At 42.1% G+C, this 23907-nt stretch overlaps 4 protein-coding genes across 5 annotated transcripts; 1 reads left to right on the forward strand and 3 right to left on the reverse strand.

Annotated features, from left to right (window-relative positions):
* Positions 1 to 268: 268 nt before the first annotated feature.
* LOC6543896 (serine/threonine-protein kinase WNK1) lies at positions 269 to 10367 on the reverse strand. 2 transcript variants are annotated; one of them, XM_001973611.3, is made up of 12 exons: positions 10242 to 10367; positions 8454 to 9831; positions 8059 to 8231; positions 5165 to 7997; positions 4977 to 5108; positions 4381 to 4443; positions 2863 to 3696; positions 2218 to 2628; positions 1128 to 2154; positions 955 to 1019; positions 722 to 893; positions 269 to 667 (listed from the first exon to the last, which is right to left on the reverse strand). In XM_001973611.3, the coding sequence occupies exons 2-12, from the start codon at positions 9354 to 9356 to the stop codon at positions 537 to 539; spliced, it is 6744 nt and encodes a 2247-aa protein (XP_001973647.3). In that variant the 5' UTR covers positions 9357 to 9831; positions 10242 to 10367; the 3' UTR covers positions 269 to 536. The 2 variants fall into 2 exon arrangements, with proteins under 2 accessions (XP_001973647.3, XP_026832368.1); XM_026976567.1 differs by lacking the exon at positions 4381 to 4443.
* Positions 10368 to 11840: 1473 nt separating this feature from the next.
* Positions 11841 to 14526, reverse strand: LOC6543897. The gene is made up of 3 exons (XM_001973612.3): positions 12603 to 14526; positions 11952 to 12141; positions 11841 to 11895 (listed from the first exon to the last, which is right to left on the reverse strand). Exons 1-3 carry the CDS (start codon positions 14067 to 14069, stop codon positions 11861 to 11863), a joined length of 1692 nt encoding a protein of 563 aa, XP_001973648.1. The 5' UTR covers positions 14070 to 14526; the 3' UTR covers positions 11841 to 11860.
* Positions 14527 to 15151: 625 nt separating this feature from the next.
* Positions 15152 to 18251, reverse strand: LOC6543898 (neuropeptides capa receptor). The gene is made up of 10 exons (XM_001973613.3): positions 17982 to 18251; positions 17573 to 17723; positions 17408 to 17498; positions 17143 to 17342; positions 16768 to 16941; positions 16637 to 16711; positions 16429 to 16573; positions 16217 to 16376; positions 16053 to 16154; positions 15152 to 15589 (listed from the first exon to the last, which is right to left on the reverse strand). The coding sequence occupies exons 1-10, from the start codon at positions 18189 to 18191 to the stop codon at positions 15464 to 15466; spliced, it is 1434 nt and encodes a 477-aa protein (XP_001973649.1). The 5' UTR covers positions 18192 to 18251; the 3' UTR covers positions 15152 to 15463.
* Positions 18252 to 21537: 3286 nt separating this feature from the next.
* Positions 21538 to 23901, forward strand: LOC6543899. The gene is made up of 9 exons (XM_001973614.3): positions 21538 to 21915; positions 21974 to 22137; positions 22195 to 22374; positions 22432 to 22547; positions 22606 to 22699; positions 22760 to 22936; positions 23006 to 23295; positions 23353 to 23498; positions 23552 to 23901. The coding sequence occupies exons 1-9, from the start codon at positions 21627 to 21629 to the stop codon at positions 23833 to 23835; spliced, it is 1740 nt and encodes a 579-aa protein (XP_001973650.1). The 5' UTR covers positions 21538 to 21626; the 3' UTR covers positions 23836 to 23901.
* The last annotated feature ends 6 nt before the right edge of the window (positions 23902 to 23907 follow it).

Below are 23907 nucleotides of genomic sequence, written 5' to 3' on the forward strand. Positions count from 1 at the left end.
CTTTTTAAAATTAATTTTTTTTCCGATGACTCCCTGCGCACATTTAATATGCTCCATAAAAAGTAAATATAAGAAAATTTGTCGGTAATAAGTTATTTATTTAGTAACTATGCAGTATGTATACATCACTTTGAATAAATGATGGCTATATATAATATTCCTATATGCATTGATATATTATTACATTATCGAAATGTTTATTTACAGTTTCTTTTACTAATAAAATGTACAATTTCCTTAAAAAGTTCATACAAAAATTTAATATTTATTTTAAACAAATAAACGAAAGCCAAGATAGGAAATTAGGAATTTTAAATAAAAAGTGAAACAGAAAGAGAAATATAAAACAATGGCATATCAACAAGAAGCGTTTGACTAATATTTACAGACAACCCCGTAACATTCGACAACTTTTTACTTAAAATCTACCTCCAGATCCACGTCCTCCCGCTCGAGCCAATTATATTGCCGAGAACATAGAGTAGAGCTGTTAGTATGGCTTGTCAAAAGTGCATGAAGCAAAACATTTAGAGTAGTTATGTGTTTGCAGAGCTAGTGGACGTCGGATTCGATGAGGACGGAGCTGCTGGAGCTGCCAAATTGGTTGGAAGCTGTGCGGCAGCCGCAGAATAGTAAGCTGCATTAGCTGGAACGTTTGTGCTAATAGCTGAAAAAAATAAAGTTTTCATATTTTTCTGATAGGATCATAAGCAGAACATACATTGGCGCAGTGCCTTTTGAAACTTTTCATATTCCACATAATGTTTAAGCCGCAGCTCGTCCTCTTCGATGAGTTGTCTCTGACGCAAGAGCAACAGCCGTTGGTGTTGGTTGGTACCCAAGCGCGTATTGCACAATTGGTTCACTAATGAGTCTAAATTGTGCTTTATATCCTAAAGAAAGAACAGTTGTGTTTTTTAATTTAAAATAATATGGCTTTTTAGTTGTTCTTACGGATTGAATATCGCTCGGTAGCAGATGCGGATGCGTAGCTGCTAAAGATACAGGCTCTTCGGTAACTGTAACAAAGAATACAAAAATTGTAGAGATCGCATATGTAAGTAATATGGTACTGACAATGGTTCAAAAAATAAATATAAATAAATACATTTAATTGATTTGTTTACCTTCACCAGACGTGGCATTAAAAATCGGCTGCATAACGTGTTGCATGGGCTGTGCTGGCTGCTGAGACGCCATCAAAGGGGACTGCTGCAACATATGATTTGGAACAGCACCTGCAAAATTTTGGGGTGCTGCCACACGAGCTCCAGTCTGCTGGTTGTACATTCCAGGCACGTTTTGTTGGTGCATGTGCGATTGCATCTGCAACTGATGCTGTTGTTGCGAGATCATTTGCTGTTGGGCACCCATAGTCTGCATAGGTGGAAGCTGATGCGGGAGATTTCCCTGAGCCATGCTCACCACCTGGGGTGGAAGTGTGTGAAGTTGGTTGGGCTGCGACTGCATGAATTGGTGCTGTTGTGTGCCAGGCAAATTAAATTGCTGTGATCCTTGCTGGGATCCCTGTTGCTGCGGCATCAGGATCTGCTGCTGCTGCTGCGAGATGATAGGCATTTGGTTCTGCTGCTGCTGCGACTGAATCGTCTGCATCGGTAAGGATTGTTGTTGCGGCTGCTGCTGAAGAGTGTTAGCCATAGAAGGGAGCCCATTAAGTGGCGTCTGCTGTGGCTGTTGTGTCATATTTGGATGTACACTCTGCTGCTGTGGTTGTAGGTTAGATAGCTGTTGCACGGGGGTGCCGTTATGATTAACAACTTGAGGTACCACAATGCACTGAGCCCCTGCTCCACTTGTAGTAGTTGAGGTTCCACCTGGCAACTGGTTAATCTGCTGGGGCTGTTGATATATCAACTGAATTCCGTTAATAGCATTTTGAATGGGAGAGCTGATGACTTCGGTTGGAGTGTTGACCACGCTGCCGTTCTGAACGGAGTTGTTGGTCTGAACCTGGCCTCCAGGGCCAGCGACTTGGAGGTCGATCTTCAGTTGACCTTGAGCAGGTTCCTCAACTCCGGTTGAAGTTTTCTGCTCCTGCACACGACTGACACTGAAACGCGAAATTTTACGTGCGCTCGGGTTAACGACCTCTTCAACTTGTTTCGGAACTACAGATAATGTTGCTGATGCAGACTGAAAAAGCATGTTAGAAATAAATGAAAATGGATATCCGTAAAACAACGATTGGTTTCTTGCCTCTTCTGTGTTTTCCGTATTTCGCAAGGCCGCCAATTTCTTTTCCAAATCCGCTATTGAATTTTGGTTAATTGATCCATTGCTGGGATTTCTTTGCGGATGATCAGAGCTGTTCGTTAAAATGGATGGTTTTTCCAAGCTGGGCTGCTTGGAAAGTTGCTTCTCATGACTCGTGCCAATGGTAATTCCAACCGATGCCTCAGTTGGTGTCGGATCCGAGTTGCTCACTGTCCCCTCAAGATTAGTGGCAGTGTGCAGGTGCACATCGGATCCCATGCTGTTGTCGATGGATGTGCGACGTGAGTTGTAGACGGATGAGCCTGAGCCCCTGGCGGATGTTAAGGCTGCAGTGGGAGTATTCTGACCCACAGAGGGTGCTGCAGTTCCTGCTCCGTTACTTGACTTGATTATCTAATGGAAACAAGATATTTATTATAACATTTTCAACATGAATGTAAATATTTCAAAATGACAATTAGTACAGGGTATTTGATAATAAAAAAATTTGAAACTTAAGTAAAATGCAATTTCGCTAAATGTTATCTCATTAAACGACTTAATAGCTAAAGAGTTGTACCAATTTAGTGTAACACTTGCGAAGAAAAGAAAAAGGGAATACCCCTGCTTCTTGTAATTATTAATTACCTCTTGTGTCTGTGGTTGTCCAGAAGTGGCCTTAAGGGAGGACATTGCTGGGGAAGCCTGGTGAGGAGCTCTGTTGTTGATCGAGGCCACTACAGCAGAGGCAAAAGCGTGGGCATGAGTTATGTTCTCCAGTTCTATTTTTAACTGTTCTAGAGTATTGGCCGCTCCGGTTCCCTGGTTGCCTACTGCCTGTGCGGACTTATCTTTTGGCTTCTCCGCTTCCGCTTCTGTGGCTGGCTGAGCGTTTTCCGAAGTTCCCAATGAGGCCTTGTTGGGCATGTCAAAGGTTATTTTCACTGCGGTCAAATCGTCGAGACTTCTAGTATGCTTTAAGTCCTCCTGAATCTTCAAGTGACGATTCAATGGCAAATTCAGGCTGCGAGGAGCACCATTGCCGGCCGACTCCAAGAGCTTTTGCATTCTGGCTATAGCAAAGGAGCAAGGCTTCTTATCCTTGCTATCATCAAGCGGTGGCTCCGGACCAGTAGGAGTAATGTTGCTGTCAGGCATATAGTCAATCGATAGCGAAGTGTACTCCGAGGCCGTGCTCGTTTTTCGAGAAACGGAACCAGAACCGATGGTCACGTCATTGCTGCTATTGGGCGCATCCCTCGATGCGGTTGATGAGGAAGACATGGTCGAAGTGGTTGTGGGCGGAGTGCTGACATTCAGCTGTGGTTCCTTCGCATTTGGTATGTTGGGTACATGGGACCTGGCCTCTAAAGTCAAGTTTGAGTTTGACTGTTCAGCACCTCCTCCACCGGAGGGCAGGGTTTCAACGCCATGGATTGTGGGCTCGAACATCTTGGTGATGTCGCTGGCGGTTTCATCCCGCTAAAATAGGTTAATTAAATGTGAGTTATAAAAGTCAAGCAAATTTATTTGTGCATATACATTATTACTTGAAATAAAAATGTATTAAGAGAGGAACTAAAATCAAAAGTATATATTATTTATAAAGCCCACTTTTGATTATTAAAAGAGTAGAAACAAAATTAATTATGCTTCTGGATATAGTTTTTCAAAATAATATATACATATATAAGTTAAAACTTTAATTGTACTATTAGTTTGTGTTGGGGCCCTAAAAACTGAAGTTGATAAAAAGATGAAAGAAGTCTCTTAACCAATTACACAAATTTTCCATGAAATACGAATAACTTATTTTGAATGAATGATTTAGTTCCCAATGCTCTTAATGACATTAGTACAAATTTTCTAACAAAATGTAAAACGCAAAAGTTATATAAACATATTCAACAAGATTATTATTATTGAACATCGAATGCTTATAGTAATCTATCTATCACGGACGATAAACTCGAGTAAATCTGAAATTGGTTTTAAATTAGATCATGAAACGAAGAACAAGTATACATTAACTTATAAGCAAACTCCAATAAATTTAACTTTTGAGTTGTCTAAAAAAAAATGAAAATCCTTGTAAGTAAAGAAACGTTTTAAATTTAGCTAGGAAAAAATAAGTGTTTACATAAGCCCAGTGCACACAACACTTACAGATCTATGTCTTTGGTGTGACCTAAACGTGGAACGCTGTCGAGTTAGAGACGCGTGTCGGACCTGTTTTATTATAGTAGGGATAGACAATCAAAAAACATGGATTTTGTGATATTGATATTAAATCGCTTAGTTAAGTAATTTACGAAATCTTCATAGCATTTCTCGATATAAAATCGCTGCTTTTCGTAGAAAAAGGAAGGAATTGGTTGAAGTAACTGAAGTAATTTGTATAGTCAACGAAAACATGTGTTAGATAAGCACAAATATCATTATATGTATTTGTAAAAATTATCAGTGATGCTTGGTAAAGTCTTTTAAGTTTCGGACTACTACTACAACTGACTGTAATTTAAGTAAAAATAGGTACGGCGAGGTAATGTGTTACCATTAGGAACACACAGAAGAAGGTTTATGCCTGTAATCTTTTTCTATATATGAGTTTCTAGAAAAATCGGTGAATCATTATATTTAGTACGGGTTGTTCATCCAATGAACCGTGTCATCTCTGCGCTTAAAGAACCCTAAGGCCTCGTAAGAATAGTCTTCATTGAGTAAAAAATTTCTGTGGGATTAATTTTGGGATAGCGATGTACCTTTTCAATATTGCGGCGATAATTAGTCGGTATAGGGATTTGGTTAGGATTCTGTTTGACTTGATCAACAATTTCATTGATCATTTCCACAAAAACTGTACTTTGACAATTAGAAAGCAAGTCTTGGGCGATCTGAAAACGAAACAATTTGATGATTGTGTGTTGGTTAAAGCAAGAGATTGTCTCACCAATTTATTGGCTATTTCAACCGGATTTACATCTCCAATGTCGAATTTAAATGTAATCGTTTTAAGTTTGTTTTCCATGTGGCAGTTGATGACGCTGCCCTCGTCGACGCTGGTAACACTTAGCTTAGGAATCCTTTCGTTGCCGCTCCGGTTGGATCGCCTCGGTTTCTGGGAACGTGTGCCCGTGCCTGGCTGCTTTTGCTGCTTATCCACATCAGCAGAGTTCTGGGATTCAGTCTTCGGTGCAGTTTCGAGGGTACCATGGACGCTATTTACAGACATTGCTTCCGTTGCGACATTTGCTTCTTTGTTGACTTGCATTGCCTGCAGATTTTCCTGTTGCACAGGCCCTTGCGAAGAAATCTGTGAGATTTGATCTACTGCAGGTTGTTGCTGTGGTGGCTGCTGTGTTTGGGGCTGTGTTTGCTGTTGGACCAAAGGCTGCTGATGTTGGACCAAAGGCTGCTGATGCTGAACCAACGGTTGCTGTTGTTGGACCAAAGGCGGCTGCTGTTGGACCAAAGGCGGTTGCTGTTGGACCAAAGGCTGTTGTTGCTGTTGCACCAGGGGTTGTTGCTGCTGTTGGGCCAAAGGCTGTTGTTGCTGCTGGCTTATAGCCTGTTGTTGTGGCTGGGCTGGCTGGCTATGCAGCAATTGCTGCAATTGTTGCTCCAAAGGCATTGACAACTGCATGGGTTGCTGAGTGGGTTGTTGTATAAATTGCGCTGCCTGTGTTGGTAAGGCCGAGAATGCGGGATGTTGTTGCTGTTGGGGATCACTAAGTGTGACTTGTGCGCCCTGTTGGTTGTAAGTCTGCTGCATTTGAGGAGCCACAGAAGTTGTTGGAACTTGCATCTGAACTGGGATCTGAATAGGTTGCTGATGCTGATGCGGTGCCATCACTTGCGATCCCGAAACGAGTTGCTGATGTTGTTGCTGCGGCATAGCCTGCGCATACTGCTGTACGAATTGCTGTTGCTGAAGTTGTTGTTGTTGGAGTTGGTGTTGTTGTATTTGCTGTTGCTGCTGCTGTTGAAGCTGTTGTTGTTGAAGCTGCTGCTGCTGAAGTTGTTGCAGCTGATGCTGGGCCAGTTGCTGGTGTATAATTTGATGTGAGACAGCAGCTTGTTGTTGCTGCAATATCTGTTGCTGCATTTGAAGAGGCTGCGATAGCTGCTGCTGCTGGCCTGCTTGCTGTATTGTATAAGCTTGTTGCATGCTTACGGCCTGCTGAGGCTGTTGCTGCTGAAAATATTGCTGGGCCTGTTGCTGAGTCATTTGTTGCTGTTGAGTCAAATCCGGAGCCTGGACGTTTGTGTGCATGAGCTGCTGCAATTGCTGCTGCAGTGGCTGTTGTTGTTGCTGTGGCTGCTGCTCATGTTGGTGCGGAGGCAAAACAGTTTGGGCCTGTTGTTGCGGACCAACTTGCTGCACTTGAACTTGCTGGGGTATCTGCTGCATCATTTGTGGCTGCTGCTGTTGGTTGACTTGTTGCTGCGGCATGACCTGATGATTGACTGTTGGTGCCACTACAGGTTGTTGCTGTTGCATCTGTTGACTGCCCGTCGGCGATATGACCTGGTTATTGGTCATCTCCTGCATCGGTGCATTCGAATTTTGATATGAGCCCAGCTGTGGCGGTTGAATGTAGTGCACAGTTGGCTTCTGTTGCATGGGAATCGCCGGGGGCGGAATAGCCTGCGGCTGCACCGAGATCAACTGGGAAACAGCCACTTGACCTGGGACCTGAACAGGCTGCTGAATACCACTGTTTGGAATCGAAGTGTTCGAGCGAGTGGAAAGCTGTTGCGGCTCGACGCTGTTCGTGGATAGAGCAAGGCTTGTTTCTGAATCAGTGTTAAGCAGGTCATATCTTAGCTGCAGTCGCTGATTCCATTTTACACCATCCTCCTCGTCCTCGGACTCATCCTCCTCTTCTTCATCTTCATCGACGTTGGTCGGCAAACTCTCACGTTGCTTTTGCAATGCCAATTTTTCCAAGCGAGACTTTTCGTTTTGCAGCTTGATTTGAGTTTGACGCTGGGCACGTTCCTTAAGCAACGACACGACTTGCACCTTTAAAAGCCGAGCTACAGCGCGAGAGTCGTCCTCAGATATAATATTTTCCTTCATCATTTCTTGCGCAATCTGTTCGTACTCATCATGCATGATGTTGTATTCAAACTGGATTGCCTCGTTTTCCTTATGACGGGACGAGCGCTTCTTGGGGTCCATAAATCGTAGGCGGAACTCGATGATGCTGATGCTCGGGTCAGAAAGGAACTGTTCCGAAGCAGTTGGCTCTACTCGTATACCGATATCCTCGTCAAAGAACTCCGATTCTAGCAGTTCATTGCAGCTGGGTCGGTCTTCCTTCTTTAGTTCAATGCACCGTTCGATGATGTCGCGTACGTTGGGATCCTCCACCTTAGCTAATGCCGCTGGCTTAATTCCTGAAATCACCTTTTTGTAGATCTGTGCCGGACCCTTGCACTCACTGTAAGGATATTCGGAAATGGCCATCTCTAACATGCACATGCCGAATGCATATACGTCCACCGACTCGTCGTAGTGCTCCTCGTACATTTCCGGGGCCATGAACTCCGGCGTACCAATCACAGATTTCGCGTGGGAGCGGTTTTTTAAAGTTGCCAGGCCCAAGTCGCCGATTTTAACACTACCAGTGGTGCCAGTTATAAAAATATTATCACATTTCAAATCACGATGAATTATAGGAAATTGACGAGTATGCAGGAAGTTGAGGCCTTTTAGGATCTGGCGACACCATGACTTCAATACCTTTGGGTGTATTTTCTTGAATCGTTTCAAATAGCTATAAGTAAATACGAGTTTATATTTATAAATATTCGGTTTAAAGCCAGATTAACTCTTACGATTTCAAAGTTCCAGATAACATTAGTTCGGTGACTAGTACAATATTCTTCTTGCGGCCGATGGGAAACTCCCAATATGTATAGAACCGCACAATGTTTGGGTGCTGAAGTTTCTTCAGCATGTCTGCCTCCTCGCGGAATCTGGTACGTTCACTTTTCTTTACTTGCTTGTCCTGTAAAATAGGTAAACATAAAATTGTACATTTTAAAGTTAACTAATGATTAATTTAATTGTCAAGATCCATTATATAAAAAAAAAAAATTAAATCAAAAATTCATGATACATGATATTTGACAACTTGCTCATGCAAGTTTGGGATCATGCTTGCTTTGACTTATAAACATATACATTTGCTCATTGGCACAATAATAATTATTTACTTTTTTTATCTTACCAATAGTTCGCACCAGGCAACTGGAACACCCGTCAACGTGTCCAGGCCACGATAGACAGTTTTAAAGGAACCGCGACCGACTTCCTTATCGTACTTAAAGAACCGTCCGCACGGCGACATGGCCACCGGATCATCGTCCTCATCGCTCTTACTCTTGGTTATCGACGTAGCTGAAGATGTGGTAGAGACCGTCGACGTGGAGGGCAGCAGGGATGCAGATGCATCTGTCGAGGACCCGGTGACAGTAGCTTCCTCTGCGCTAGCCTCGGAGCTCTCCGTCTTTTTGGTTATGTCGTCGATGCTCTTTGCCTGCTTTTCGCTCTGAACTTCGGTATCGTCCTTATCCTCTACTTGAAAGCCAACGCGTTTTACGCCGCTTGAGTGCTTGGTAGAAGACTTCAATGGCACATCGTCCTCAGTCTTTTCGATTGTAAGACTCCGTGACGCTTCGGTTATTATGTTGTCGATGATTCCGGCCACATGGTGAGAAGTGGCATCCGTAGCGTTGGAGCGCGTTGGTGTGCGGAACTGCTCCTCCAGATGCTCTGCCTCGCGGGAAAGCATCTCGATGTTGTCGTCATAGTCACGAGGAAACTCCGTCTCGAGTTCAACGAACTGCAGCGGATTGGTGTTCCTGCCTGACTGTTCCACATTTTTACGGACAAATCGAATATTTTGCACGAAGTTCGCCGTCAAAGTCGTTGGCGTGGTCTTTGACGAGTGCTGCTTAATCAACGGCTCGATCACCGTGTCCGAGGAGGACTTCCTGGCCTCCATTTTCTTGGTGTCTGAAACAACCGCTTTTGACGTCCCCTTGACCGACTTGTCTTTTTTAGGTTTGCCCAAAGTAAGACCAGGTTTCTGGTGGGTTATGGCATCTGCAGGCTCTGTTTTGCCATCCATTTCGTCCTCATTCTGTTCCTTGCTAAGGTTGTCCTGAGAGCAAAGCACCTCTACATCGGTCGATTGTTGTTTGCTCAGAGCGCCGTTGTTGTTATCGCTGACTTTCGGTATGTCGTCTACGTTTTTTGGGCTTACCGATGTCTTGCCGGGAAGGGAGTTACTTGAAAAGCGTCGTAGCACCCGCACAAATAGGTTAATTTTGCTGGCAGCCGGTACTGTGGGCGTGGTGTTCAGCGTGGGTAGAGAGGAAGCTGGCTCGATAGGTGATGACTGAATTGAAGTGGTGCTGCTAGTGCTCGTGTGTGCAGAAGCTGTGCCCTGCTTGCAAGTGGGCTTTCTGTTCAGAGTGTCTTTTAGTTTTGATGTCGGGTTCGGCTTTTGCCTAGAGGAGGCAGATCTATTAAACGAACGGTTTCCCGACTTTTGTATATTAGCTCCCTGCACAGTTTGCTCCTCGCTAGAAATTGAGGTATTCCTATAACAATGATGAAAGTGGTTGATTAGATTTATGGATTCATGGGTACAAAAGTCGATTTTTCCACAGTTCTCAGTAAACTTCCTTTCACGAACGTGTTATAAACAATCAATATTTGGAATAAAACGTTTCAGTTTATATATTTTGGTAAATTGACTTTTTGTTTAAGTTGCTTAAAAAAGAATTGTTCAAATTCAAGTTCAAAGATATTTAAAAATTATTAACACAGCCCTTGTAGGACAATTGGTATGTTTAACCTACACTTTGAACCAGTTTTTGTCGTTATGTAGGCATACAAATCCTCTTTTGCCATAAGCCTAGCCTTGAATCCTTTAACCCGAATTGAACATTAAAATAAATAGAGAATTCCCCACATATTTTCTTAACTTTTGGCAATGACTCTAACTCACCTTTGAGGTTGCGTGGTGCAGGAGGTAGTACCATCTTCGCTGATGGCGCTTCCCTTCCGAGCACGGTTCGCAGGTACGACCTCTTGTTGTCGTACGAAATCGCAGAGGGTTTGTCCAATTTTGCAAGATTTTCAGCAGCAGACCACAACGTTTAATCTGAAACGAGAGGTAAGGCGGGGTATTAGTACAGGGAGGCAAGGAATGGAGCAAAGGTTAAATTCTGGCACTCTTTACAAGAGGGATTGGCTTGGACTGGGGCAGAGGCATGGGCAGGGGAGGGTGAAATTTCCACCCACTTATGTTCGTTGCTGGGTACCGACGTCTAAAATATCGCTTACAGCTGGGTGGAGGAGGAAGCGCCGCCGTCTCCAGGAGGCCGAGGTGTGCGCTTTCCATGAATCACTATTTTCGATTGCAATACGTTCGTCACTGGCTCTGCCGTTCCACTCTATTCTGTTCTGTCGCGAGGGATATGTGCGTATGTGCGGTACGCTGGCTATACATACATATTTATGTACATTTCATTCGGGACAGGAAGCATATGCAGCGACTATGATGTCATGGTTCCACGCCGCTCCTTCCGGAAGTCCTTTGCTCGACGGGATCGTGCTCGAGTTAGGGATTCGGGACCGGGATCTGGACTGGGTCTAGAGCTCGCACTGCGACTGTCGGACCGCTCGCATTGAGGATTTCAGTTTGGGATTGTGGTGTTCAAAGGTAATTCGAGTTAGCAGGCTTTCATATTACGGCACGGGGGATGGGTAAGTCTTTTGGGAGATACTGTCGCCGCCACAAGGGGGGTCAATTGCATTGAACGCGTGCGAGAGTCAGCGGAAAATTAAAGTTATTTCGCCAGAAATTCCCTTTACTTTCACAAAAAATTTTACAAAGCAACTGGGTTTACTTGTGTTCGTGATCTATCGATAGCGCATATTGTTACACAAGTGTTATCGACGGTGATGCCACCCAAGTTGCCAGTTTGCCTAATATATATGTTATGCACTAACAGAAATGTTACCCGGCCTCTGTTATGCTGGACAGTAGACCGTTACTTTTGAATTGTAAAGATTACTACATAACCTTTAAGCTTTAAGCAACTTACATTTATACGCCACAAAATATTCAAAACTTGTCAGCCATATTACCAATAGGAACAGTAAGAACAACCCCTATTAACGAAGTATAAAAGAAGGTCAGAATCAGAGGGAACGCTACAGTCGAGATATTCGTTTTTCTTTTGTTTTTACCCTAAAGCGAAAGGTAAGGTAGTCTCCGATTTTGGTAATAGATAAAAATATGTTTTTAAATAAGGTTTTCTGCAATTCGGTAATTTATTAATTATAACTAACTTCTCTGAATGATTTTTGAGATACATATAAATATAGAATTTAAATATACATGCACTAATAGTTTTTAATTATTTTAATAAATAGGAAAGCTATAAGTGCACGATATTTTTAAACATGAACAATAAATCAAAATCACTTTTTACAAAACCCTACACTTAACCATTTCCAGTTTCATAAGTTTATGTACATTAAGTACTACACTAAATCTGCATATTTTGTAATCGCTAGAATAAATTAAATTAAAACAAATAGTTTTATATTTTTTTTAGTTTATGAGCAAGATCCTTTACTTTTGATCGTCACACCTGAAATAGAAACATAATGATTTATATTATACACATAAAAGGCATGAAACTCTTACTTATATTGAGGCATGACGAATAGCACTGCATTTGGGTCTCGCCCGTGTACATATATCCGTCGGATCCACAAATTATTTCATCGTTTTCATCGTACACATTAGCGCATATCTTCTCACAGTAGCTCTCCGTGTCCTTTGGATTATCCAGAGTAGCTGAACTCGTCCCAGTGGGAACCTTCGGATCCTCTTGCTGAAATTGGCAAGAACAAATTCTCAGAAAAAAGATTTGATCTCCTTAGGTAGACTTCAATGAGTCAAAAAATCGTTGTAGCTAGAGATGATTCTACCACGCTTTTTTATAGTTCCTTTTAAGCTTAATTGGTTATAAAAGTAGAAAATATATTTTATTCAAAGATTTAAAGAAGTTGTCGGTATATATTTAAGTCAGTCACCAGTTAACGAAAATCTAATAATCATTTTATTAAAATGAAGCACTCCCTGCTCTTTTCGCTATAAAACGTTAATATGATTTTTGGAGACTTCAGTATCGTACTAGTAAATAGCTAACACTACTACTAGTAGCTAAAATGCCTTTAAGATTGGAGGGCTTGGCAGGGCTACTTATTATAAAGATGAGCGACTATACGTATCTCTTAGCTTATATATGTATAATAATTGCGGTTTTCACATTTATTAATAAACAAAACCTACCTGTTTTCCAATTTCAGTATCAGCACTATCCTCTGGGTCGTCGGTGTATTCCTTGATGGGCTTGCTAAGCTCGATCTTCGGGGCAGGAGATTTCGCGGGTTCGCGGGGAGCTTGGGCCACGGTTTCGTAGTAGTACTGATTGGCTTGCGGGGCTTGGGTATACTTCATGGACCCCCTGATGGCATCCTGCTCGGTGAACTCGAATCGCAGGGGCTCCGGGGTAAAGCTCTTGTGGCTCTTGGCGAGGTGCTGGCTCTTCGGCGGCGTTTGAGTAGTGGTCTGGACTGCCATGGGAGTGGAGACCACATGCTTCACAGCTTTGTTACCGTCGGACTTGACCACGAAAACATCCTGACCTGCTTGGTAACTGCCGCGAACCACAGCGGAATTTGCAGGAGCGGGATCTTGCTGGTAGAACAAATCGGACACTTGTATGGGCTCATTGTAACTGGAGGAAACTGAGTTGTCTAGGCCAGCAGTTTTATAGGGAGCATGTTGTGGCAACGCTTGAAGCTGCTGGGGCTGATGTCGCTGCGGTTGCTGGTGCTGCGGTTGCTGGTGCTGCTGATACAGCTGCTGCTGCTGACTGTATTGCTGTGGATATTGATTGAGGAGCTTCTGCTGGTCCCGCTCGGAGTCCAGCTTCTTGAAATCAGGATCCCTTTTGGGCAGGAAGTATTCGTTGGTACTCATGAATTGCAGGTAGTCCTGGGCCTCCCTGGACTCCTTGGCAGGTGGCACTGCCTGGCGAAAGTTCAGTGGCTGGTTGACTTCCTGCTTCGCGGGAATATCGGTATCCTCGTAGACAGAGTAGCTATTGGGATCCTGGGGGAAATGGCTGTTTTGGAGAGCAGTTTGCTGGGAGGGGACCACACTGAAACTGGGAGATCCCTGCTGTCCGAAAGGCTTGGGATAGTGCAGGTACTGGGAGGCCTGGACGGGAATCGCGTGCTGCTGGATGGGTGCGTACACTGGCTTGTGGTCCTTCATGATCACATTGCCATTAAAGCGCGGCGAGGACTTGAAGTTCTGGATGTACTGCTCGGAGACAAACTGTGGTGGAAACTGGTTCTTGCCCACATCCAGCACCGGAGCGTCCTTCACGTGGGCGAATCTGCCCTGCTGATTTTGGTCGAATTGGTACCTCCTGAGCTGGTCGTTCGGAGGAAAGTTCCCGAACTGCTCGCGGCGCATGATGTGTTGGGCGGTGGCAGCTGGCGGAGACCTCATGAAGTTGTGTTGGCTACCAGGAAGCATGGGCAGGTTATCCGATCGCGATCTTATCCGGGGCAGTAGTCCGGGACCCGGGGGCCGATTGTGGTTGAAATGGGGCTGGGGCTCAATCAGAAACTGCCTTATGCGCGCTTGTCTCATATCATTCTCACCACACTGCACTTGGTTGATTAGGAAAACTATCAGAAGTAGTGCCTCCAAAATGGGGGCCAATTTAAGCGGACACTGAGTCATTTTTAAAGCTCGTCTTCGTTCCACGACGGTCTATTGGTATTTGACATTTGTCAGTTCCGCGGCCAAAAGCAAAAAAGTTTCTTTCGAATTAATCACGCATACATGCGAAGCTTCTTTTCCATTCGACTATCCACGATCTCGCAGACTTGATCTCACTTTCTTTGTTATCCGGCCAGTCGTTTAAATAAAAATGGAACGCCTCGCGGCACTGCAGCCAAATACAATGTCGTGGCCTCGTCTTTGGGCCCAGATGCAGCTATCTATATCTATTTAAAACCGAGTTTGTTCATCATCAGCTTTACATGGGTACATTTTTTAGAGCCTGTTGTTCCAACGCGGCAGCACCGTTAATCAATCCAATCGAGGGTTTCGAGCATCCACATCCATCCGATTACTTTCTTCTTGAATTTCGGCGGTGTCGTCGGTTGGAAAGCAACTGAGTGGCAAATGGAACGTTTCTGAACCAGCTGTGCTGGAATTCAGAGTGTCGGAATGGCCACTAAACCAGTTTTGAGATGCTGCCTCTGCCACAGAGGAGATGTGGATGTGAATGTGGATGTGGTGGCCACCGAGAGATCCCCGAGAGATCATATCGCACTCGTCGCGACTCGAAGATGAAGCACTCGAGCCTCGAGGCACTGTGACATCCAGATGCGACAGAACTATTTGCCAGGTATACTCGAACTCTTTAATTTGGGTATCTTGAGTGCAGGTGAAAGTAAATCGGAGATGAGATCTTTTGGAGACCTATGCGTAATTGGTTCGGAGTTCCTCAAACTTCAAAGATTAATTTGCTTATACAGAATATCAGATGGCTGGATAAGAGATTTGGGAATGCAGGGTTATTTACCTCATGTAAAAGTGAAAATGTTTTTAATTATAGATACTGGGATAATGGGTACAACTTTCGCTTTTGTCGTCAATTTGGCACTTTTTCGAGAGAACAAGCCATGAAAACGATCATTTTGATCATTGTTATGCAAATCGCTCGAAACTGTAATCATTCCTTAATGTATTCATTCATAAAAGCCCTGTTATTCCAGCTTGGTTTCAAAGTTTTGCATATAAAGTTTCTCAGATTCTTTTGTAGCCAGTAGGTATGTGAAGATGGAAAAGTGCAACGTTTCTTTCTCAACGTATTACCATTTTATAAATAAATACAACTGTTCGGTAATAATACAACTCAGTTGGTTTATTCATTAATATGAGATGTGGTGGAAATAATTAAATCTCCTCTGTGCTGACACATTTGAATTTAGACAGTCATGTCACTTAATCAACTAAGTACACAAACTTTAGGTCTTAAATTAGTTTTACAAAAAGTTGTGCTCGTTACCTTGCGCTCTCCCTCAACGCCTTTGGTTTAAACTACAAATGTTGAAATGGCTTCCTTCTTAAATACAAGTCTCCTCGTTTTCACTCCAAATATCTTTCTCAACTTTGGGCTCCTCGCAAACTGTGTGGCTGTTTTCCAGCACGATGACAATGTCAGTGGTGCTCAGGACTGTAGAGTCCGCATTCTGAAAGTGCAAGGTCCAAGGTTCAAGGTTAATATAGTACATGCAGGTGGAAAAAGAATGTATTTAATAAACTCGGACAATCACATACGAGCACTTTAACTCGTCCGACATGCAACGTAAGGAAAAGTTATGTTCCCATAGGAATTCGTGTAAACAAAGCCAAATCAACCTAAACGAGGATGGAGCCGGAATACTAAGCAACTTTAGCATTGGGAATTACAAGGATACACAAATTGACGCAGAGTGAAATACATTTTTAATTTGATTTACACACTTAGTTATCTTTGAGCTCTGAGAGTCCGGGGAGACGGAAAAGTTTTTAAATAACTTTGGGATTTCCGGTTCAAAAGAATCTCTATCACTGTAACTAAGTGTGTAACTAAGGGTGTGCTCTAAATTTATGCTAATGTACTATACTATTCTAGCTACTATGAATACTTATGCTATTGGTTTATTTAATTACTTTTGGTAGCGGGAGACTGTAGGTTTTCTTTATCAACAGCCTATTTGCAGATAGGGAGTCCGTTTCGAACTTATTTGGATGCCGGCTGGCTCTAACGTGAACCTAAGGGATAATTTGAGTTAGAATAACCAATTTTTAAGGGAATGTGTTCTTAAGTAACTTACAGAATGAACGCGGTCGTAGGCTGAGCTTTCCCGGAAACTGGAGTGATCTCTCGCGAATCCACTATTGTAATATGCGCCCACGGCTTTTCCGCAGAGGAGTTCCCTGAACGCAACCCTATAGCGACGTGACATCACACTGTATACTATTGGGTTTACGGTGCTGTCAAAACAAATCAGTTAGGATGCAGCTTACTTAACCCTTGGGCATTTACCATGAAACGTAGTACGCGAATCCTGCAATCGAGAAGAGTGCTTCGTTGATATCCAAATAATTGTCCATATTGGTGGCATACAAGAATATTAGTCTTTGCAGGTGGAACGGAAACCAGCACACGAAAAATGTTATCACCACAGCGGCTATACTGATTAAAAGGGACGTTATTGGTCGATTCGATTAGAATTGTTTGCAAAATAACTCACCCAACATTCGAATTACCGTCTTCTTTTTCATTTGGGAGTTTCTCGTTTCTCTGTTGTTGGTGCCATGTTGAACACCTGGAATACATTCCTTAGGTCGGATCTTTTGGGGTCAATAGAAGTGAGGTACTTGCCCAATTTTTGGTTTGTTCGAGATCGAATCTTGGCTCCCATTCGTCCGTAGAGTACTATGATGAGTATCATCGGAATGACAAAGAATATGCAAAAGGATACTTCAAACACTGGAATTTCGTTAACTATCTTGATGGACATGGAACAGAATGCCGACTCCTCAATGCGGACTTTATCTGAAAAGCGTAATGAATGCCGTTCATACCCTTTTATATTATTCGGATACTATTCAAAGGGTATAATTCCGCAATTTATGGCTGTTGGGTGGTGAAAATCAAGTCCCTCACAAACAACACTCTAACCACCCATTTCAATCTAATTATAAGGTTTCAGCAACCTGCCAAGCGCCCGTTTTATACTATGATATAGTTTCATACCTAATGGGTAGTTAATGTATTGAATATCCGACAGCAGTCCAAATGGAATGGCGCTTATAAAACTGGCAATCCAAAGAGCTGTTATTATCCGAATCGCGCGCTTGAAGCCAACCATAGCATATAGGTGCAATGGATGGCAAATGGCCAGGAATCTCTCCATGGAAAATGCAACGATGGTGAATACGGAGACATAGGTGCATCTGAAATATACGCGTAGCTGGTATTATGAATGGCTGAAATTTAAGTTAAAAGTGGTTATACTAACGCCTCTGAAATAAATGCGCGTATTTTGCAGAATGGCATGCCGAAGAGGTACGGGTACTGATGCCAGTACAAAAACACTTCTGTTGGTAATCCTAGTTTTATTTAAATAGAAGATTCAGGAAAATACACTTTCTAAGCTGCTCGAATTTTTCTTTAGATTACCTACCGAATAATAGGTACAGCAGATCAGAAACAGCCAAACTGAAGAGATAGTAATTGGTCGCAGTGTGCATTGCCGAGTGGCGAATAATCACAATGCATACTAAGAGATTACCAACGACCCCGGTTATAAATATGCCTCCAAAAATAATTGTTATCTGGAAAAGGTTTAAGCAAAGAGAATGATCGCTTTACAAGACCAAGCATTTTCCAGTTAAGGGAACGAAGTTTAAGCAAGCAAGTTTCTGTACCGATTTAAATAGGTTTTTTAAGCTGTAATAAAGTTTGAGTATAAGAACTTTAATGACGAATGATATTAGTTAATTACTCAGTAAGGCTTAGAACTGATAAAAAAACAAGTTTCTTTTAAGCTTTCATTACAAGTAAAATGTTCAGACCAACTCTAAAAGTCTCACCAAAATTGCCTTGTAAAGTGGTAAGGTCTGTGGACCAAGCACAAAAGCCACAAACTCTTTTGGAGAGCAGTTTAAGGTTCCGCAGGCGTAGTGGACCTCTTCCTCTAATCCGTGGGATGGATCCAAACTAACACTAGTGGTGTATAAATCTGGTGTATTTGTAAAACTTGTGTTTAAATCCGAAAACGTCGAATCGGTCGATGAATTCATTTTAACACAGAGCTAATGGTTTTTGTTTATTTCGTATAAAGTATTTAACGGCCCCCGCTGAACTTAGAGTAACACATGGCACACGACAATTCCCGTTTAAATTTTTATGGATAGCGAAAAATCCGCGATGCGCTATCGGTTAATACAGCCACTGTATCTTTTAGATGGTCACAGATTACTGTCCGCAGTCTACCGCTAAAAAGATAAGAAGGCATGGTTTAGGCTAAATTGTAAATAGACACATACACACGGGCATATATGTACATTATAATATATATGTGGCCAAGTTAAATATATATGTAGACATGGCATGTTCATGCCGCAGAATGAGTAATTAGACCCGTTACTCGTAGGACAAAAGGGTATGCTAGACCCGTTGAATAGAATGTGACAGCCAGAATTAAGTGTTTCCCATAAAGTACTTATATAGTAGATCAGGATCACCAGCAGAATGGATATGGAAATGTCCGCCTGCCTGGCCGTGTATCTGTTCATATGAGATTAATAATGTAGTTGGAAGTAACACGCATTCTGTTAAAGTTTGTTTCAGTAACCTCTGTCCACAAACCCTTAAAAGCTGTTACGCCCGCAATTAAAAAAATGGGTTTTGATTGTTTTTGGTTTAAGAATTTTACCTGCCAATTCTTATATTTCTACTTCGGACTCCCACCAGCTGATTAACGGGTATCTGATAGTCGTGGAACACGATTACAGCGTTCACTCTTGGTCTTGTGTGCTTACGTCAGAAACAACAACAAAATTAATCTTAAATTAGGAGTAGATAAGTAGATCAGAAGTTAAACAAACGAAACACTACGAAATTGGAAAGTTTTCGAAATTCAAGTTAAAGATTTCCTCAGTAAGCTATTATTATTCAAAATACTAAAAAACCACTTATTATCTTAATTTATATGTATTTCAACGTTGTAACATTATGTCGACGATGTCCGGATATCTTCTTAACATAAATTGAAATATCGAGGAGCATAAATTATTAAATCGGGGAGAAGCTGAAAGTCTGCCTCCAAAGATTTTATTACCTCGAAGGCGCAGGCACTTTAATATAATTTAAGAAGCCTGAATAGAACATGGATTATTGTTTGAATTTAAAGATGCCATCTTATCACCTAGCACACACCCCATTACATTTCATTTTGTACGACTTAATTGCTATCAGTTTATTTTGTAGGCTATATTAATCAAGCAATTAGCTGAGCATCTGGAAATTCATGTGTAATACTCTATTAATAAGTTCTCTTTAAGTGCCACCAACAACCTTAAAGTCTTTAGTTAGCACTAAGAGTTAAATTTAAGGTGCCATGCCCACAGGTATTTAGTTATATTGTGGTTGCAGGTGTCGGCAGCAGCATTTTGGCCGGATTTATTAAGCCAGTTTGAATGGGGCTAACAATGGATTACTCATAAATGCGAATACTCGCAACCGGAAAAGTTTGCATGGCTGTTGGCCACAGATTCATCATTATTACGAACATGTCGCCGAGACAAACTGAACTCAGCACATCGAGCCATTTTGGCCTAGCGAAGCGAACTATAGAATTTTACGCACTTGCAAACTTTCAACTAAGTGTGCTCAGTCGTGAATTCAGTTTGACGAAATACGCAATCCGGTAGGCACACGTGTAATTAGGGGGCCAACTTGGGGTGCGACTGTCTAAAGATAGTAATTAATAGCGGTCCTCATTTGGAGTAGCCGTCCAGTACGCACGGTAACCAGAAAACCAGTAAATCAGTCATTCAGCAATTCTGCCTACTTAGACTCAGGTGAGCCAGGCGCCCTCCCTAGCCCCCTAATCCAGTACAGCATCTGGTCATTAGGGACACTTAGTCGGTGACCAAGCCCATCCTCCCCACAAGCTCCTCCGGTGACCCCAGAACGAAGTGCCAGGCCACGTGTTGCTAATTACTTGGGTGCCGAAACCCACAAGATGGCATATATATTCATGTGTGTGCAACAGAAGTCAAGTGTCGCCTCAAGTTGAATATAATTATGTAGGGACATCTGGGAATTTCCATGGTGTTTTGTCCCGAGGCACTTGCTTTTATTGGATTTATTGAGTGCAGATGGAGCAGATGGAATAAGTGAGAAATGTTCCATTATTCAAAGCTTGTGGAAGGGGTACTTGAAGGGGCAAACATAACTCTTGAAGCCAAGCCCATCGTAGATTTCGCATCCTAATTAATAGAACTGCTTCGCAATAAGAACCGCAATGCCAAAGTTCGCCAAACTATGGGAAATTATACATATGTAGTTCTCGATTACGAAAGCTTTTATCGCTGCATACACAAATATTTACGTGTATAAATATTTCTTCCCAGTAGACACCATAGACGTGGCTATTCTGAATTCCTGTGTTCGTGATTTAAGACAAGTGTAAGAACGTAAAAAAGAAATGGGTTCCTGTTTATAACACAAGTGCGACAAATATTAATATTAATTAATATTTAATGAATATTACACTTGGGAGTTACTCCAGTAATAGGTGAGGCTAAAGTATAAAGTATAGGGTACTTTTTGTAAAACTGTTTCGAATTACCTTTTTAAGAGATATGAAGGTGCCTAATTAAGAGTCATCCCTTCTCGTTTACCATTCTAATAGGTATAATTAATTGTCTCGCTTTAGTGTTTTCCTTATCATGGCAACAATGGACTTTTATCTTATCATTAATTAGTGTCATTAATATTTTCTCAACTTTTCTCAAATATTATTCCGAGTAAATGTGCCAAGAAAACGCATTTTTGTATAATTGAAAACTACGTGAAATCTCTTCACTTATTTTCCACTTGCACCTGTAGAAATTCCGAATCCATTCGGTACTGCTTTTGATCCAACACTTGTTAATTGATATCGAGTGTCATCTCGCATTTTTGTAATTAGCGCACGTATTTCAGTTAACAATAAACTACCGACATTGCCGCGCTGGATGCTTGGGCAATGACAGGTGGAAAGCAACTGCCTTAACTGTCCAGATGTCCTTAGCAGTTTCGGGAGTAGGGAATCTCGGCAGGTGAGTGCGCAGGCGTTGAAGCCGAACATCTCGATATTCCGGCCTCGCCAGCGTAACTGCATGTGGGTACTAATTTCGGCTGTACTTGTGGCTTTGTGGCTTTGGGGCAAACCGAAGTGCTTGAGAATGGACGGAATGTGAGCCTAATAAGGATGCAGCTTTCCTCACTGCACTACATTCGAGGCACTTAAGTTCCGGCCAGGTGCCAACGAAAGATAGGTTTTTAAAGGCTTGTTATCCCAATCTTTTGATGAAGAAGTCCTATTCCTTTTCATTATTATCATAGTGGATTGTTCTCGAAATCAAAGCCCCATTTCAGTAAAAGTCTTCGAACATGAACTGAAACGATATTCAGTTTGCTTCAATTATTCGTTGAAAAAACAACAAAATAAAAAAAAAAATATTAAAATGACTTCTATAATACCACCGGGCTCGATCGTTCCGCAGGCCCAAGGCGTGGACGCAGCCATACCCATATGGCTCAAGATAGACTGGAGCCCGGATATAGAGCAGGGCATCTACAAGGACTGGGGAACCTATTACTGTCGCCGGCGCAGGGAAAACCTGGGCATGTACTACTTCGACAAAGCCCTTAGGCTCGGACCTGCAGACTTCACGACTCTATACCGCCGAAGCCAGAGCAAAAGGAAGAATGCCCAGGCAGAGGGGGCACTTAAAGATAGTTTGGAAGCGAAACGTAAGCTTAGTATCGTCCTCATGAAAAGCTGCAATTAGTAGATTGATTTCGGCCACAGGACTATTGAAACTTTTGCAACGGAATGATGCGCCTATTAATTTGGAAGTCTGCGATGCGCTGTATGAACTAAATCGACTTGAATATGCTAAAGCTGAGCTCCACGATAATACTCGTGTCTTTACTGGAAACAAAACCAAAATGTTCGAGCAGCGCCTGGTGGTGGTATGATGGTTTTTAGGGTATTATAGGTGTTTCTCCTGATTTCTGGGGCGCTTCTAGGTAGACGAGAACATTGAAGATGCCTGTGGCCCTGCGATGACTCAGTACATATCGGATAATGAGAAACTTATAGTGCACTTAACGGAGGTACGAAACAAGTACAAGCCAGACACCAGGCCGCTTTGGAAAATTCTGAAAGAACAGGAGAAATGCGACGTCCTAAGCATTCCTGAAATTGAAGTGGGTACTAAGGCGAATTTCCGAAATTTATATTACGTTTATAACCTTTCTTACTAGGAAGAAATGCTTTCTCCCCTCGAAATTGCGAGACGAAGTCGAGCTTTCGATGTATTTAATCAGATGTTTATAGATAGATCTTGGCATGATGTTATATTTCTGAAGCACGTTCGAAAGTAAACCGAGATAGGAATCTTCATAACACTGTTTCTACCATACATCCATCTATTTTAGGAATCCGAACCTGCTCTTGGATCAATGTAAAAACACCACTGAGTACTTACAAACGCTTTCTACAAAGAAATATGACGAGATCAAAAGTTTTCTAGTGGGTTTAATGGGTGGTTCAATAATCAGTACCATCAATGTCTCTCATTCTTAATTTCAGAAAATTCTGGAAGCCCGTAGCCCCATGTACAATATCAGATACCAAAAGTTCACGAACAAAAAGTTAATGGATAAATTTCGCCAGGAATATCTTTATCGAGTTCAGTACCAAACTAGTCGAAATATGATTTCCGCACTGCGTAGTATTCGGTACCTTCGAAAAACCAAGAGTCTAACAGTAAGAATTTTGATTGTATCAATGCAGTCAAACAAAGGAAAAATGAGATTGGTTAAAAACTAATTTCAGAAACTGACCAGTTACGTGGAGGAAGTTATGGGAGATTACGTGGTGAAAAAAACCAACCGGATTATGCCCTGGAAATTCGAGTTCATTAACGAGGTGTACAATATTTTGGCTCTAGCCTACGTGGATCAGTACACGATTCCGAAGAACTTTCGCTATTCGGAAAAGAACTCACTCCTACAATTACTTCGCTTTCCTATGGATAAGTCAAAGGAGGTAAAGCATTTCGTATTTGGGGATCGCACTACGCATCACGGCTCGGAAGCAATAGATCCGGCCGTGACAAAATCACGGTAATTCGTGTTCAGAATAAAAATGTTAAAATAGTTGTTTAATAAGTTAATTTTCAGTCTTATGGGAAACCGATACGAGAACCGGATGAATTTCGCAAAGTACCCTATCGAGAAGTCGTACCTGCTTCACCAAATGGCAGAGCTTCATCTTAAATCACATAGGTTTGATGAATGCTGTTTTAGTGCCCGAAAGTCTATTGAAGGTTTGGTCCATCCACGTGGTATTAAACGATTATAGAAATATTTATCTTTTTAGAGGCAAAACAATGCAATAGCTACATATGGCAGTTTCTCAGCTACCTGCTGATAATAAAAGCGAATGCTGCACTCCACAAAGTCGAGCGTACCAGTGAAGCTCTAGATATGGCACTTAAAATTGCAAACAAATTGAAAGAAAAGAACATCCATAACTTCCTAAGTGTTTGCATACAGTGCAATGAGGAGGAATTCGTCATAAAAAAGCAAAGCATCTCTGCGAATAGCCGGCGCGAAAGCGAAAAATCGGTATATAGTAACCTGTCCATACGCCACAGCGATTAGTGCTTTGTATTATTTGTATAACCAAAAATATTGATTAATAAATTCTCAGTGCAATATAAAAGTCAACTATAA

The sequence above is a fragment of the Drosophila erecta genome, unplaced genomic scaffold (genome assembly GCF_003286155.1).
Source record: "Drosophila erecta strain 14021-0224.00,06,07 unplaced genomic scaffold, DereRS2 tig00000021-arrow-pilon, whole genome shotgun sequence".
NCBI classification, from domain to species: domain Eukaryota; kingdom Metazoa; phylum Arthropoda; class Insecta; order Diptera; family Drosophilidae; genus Drosophila; species Drosophila erecta.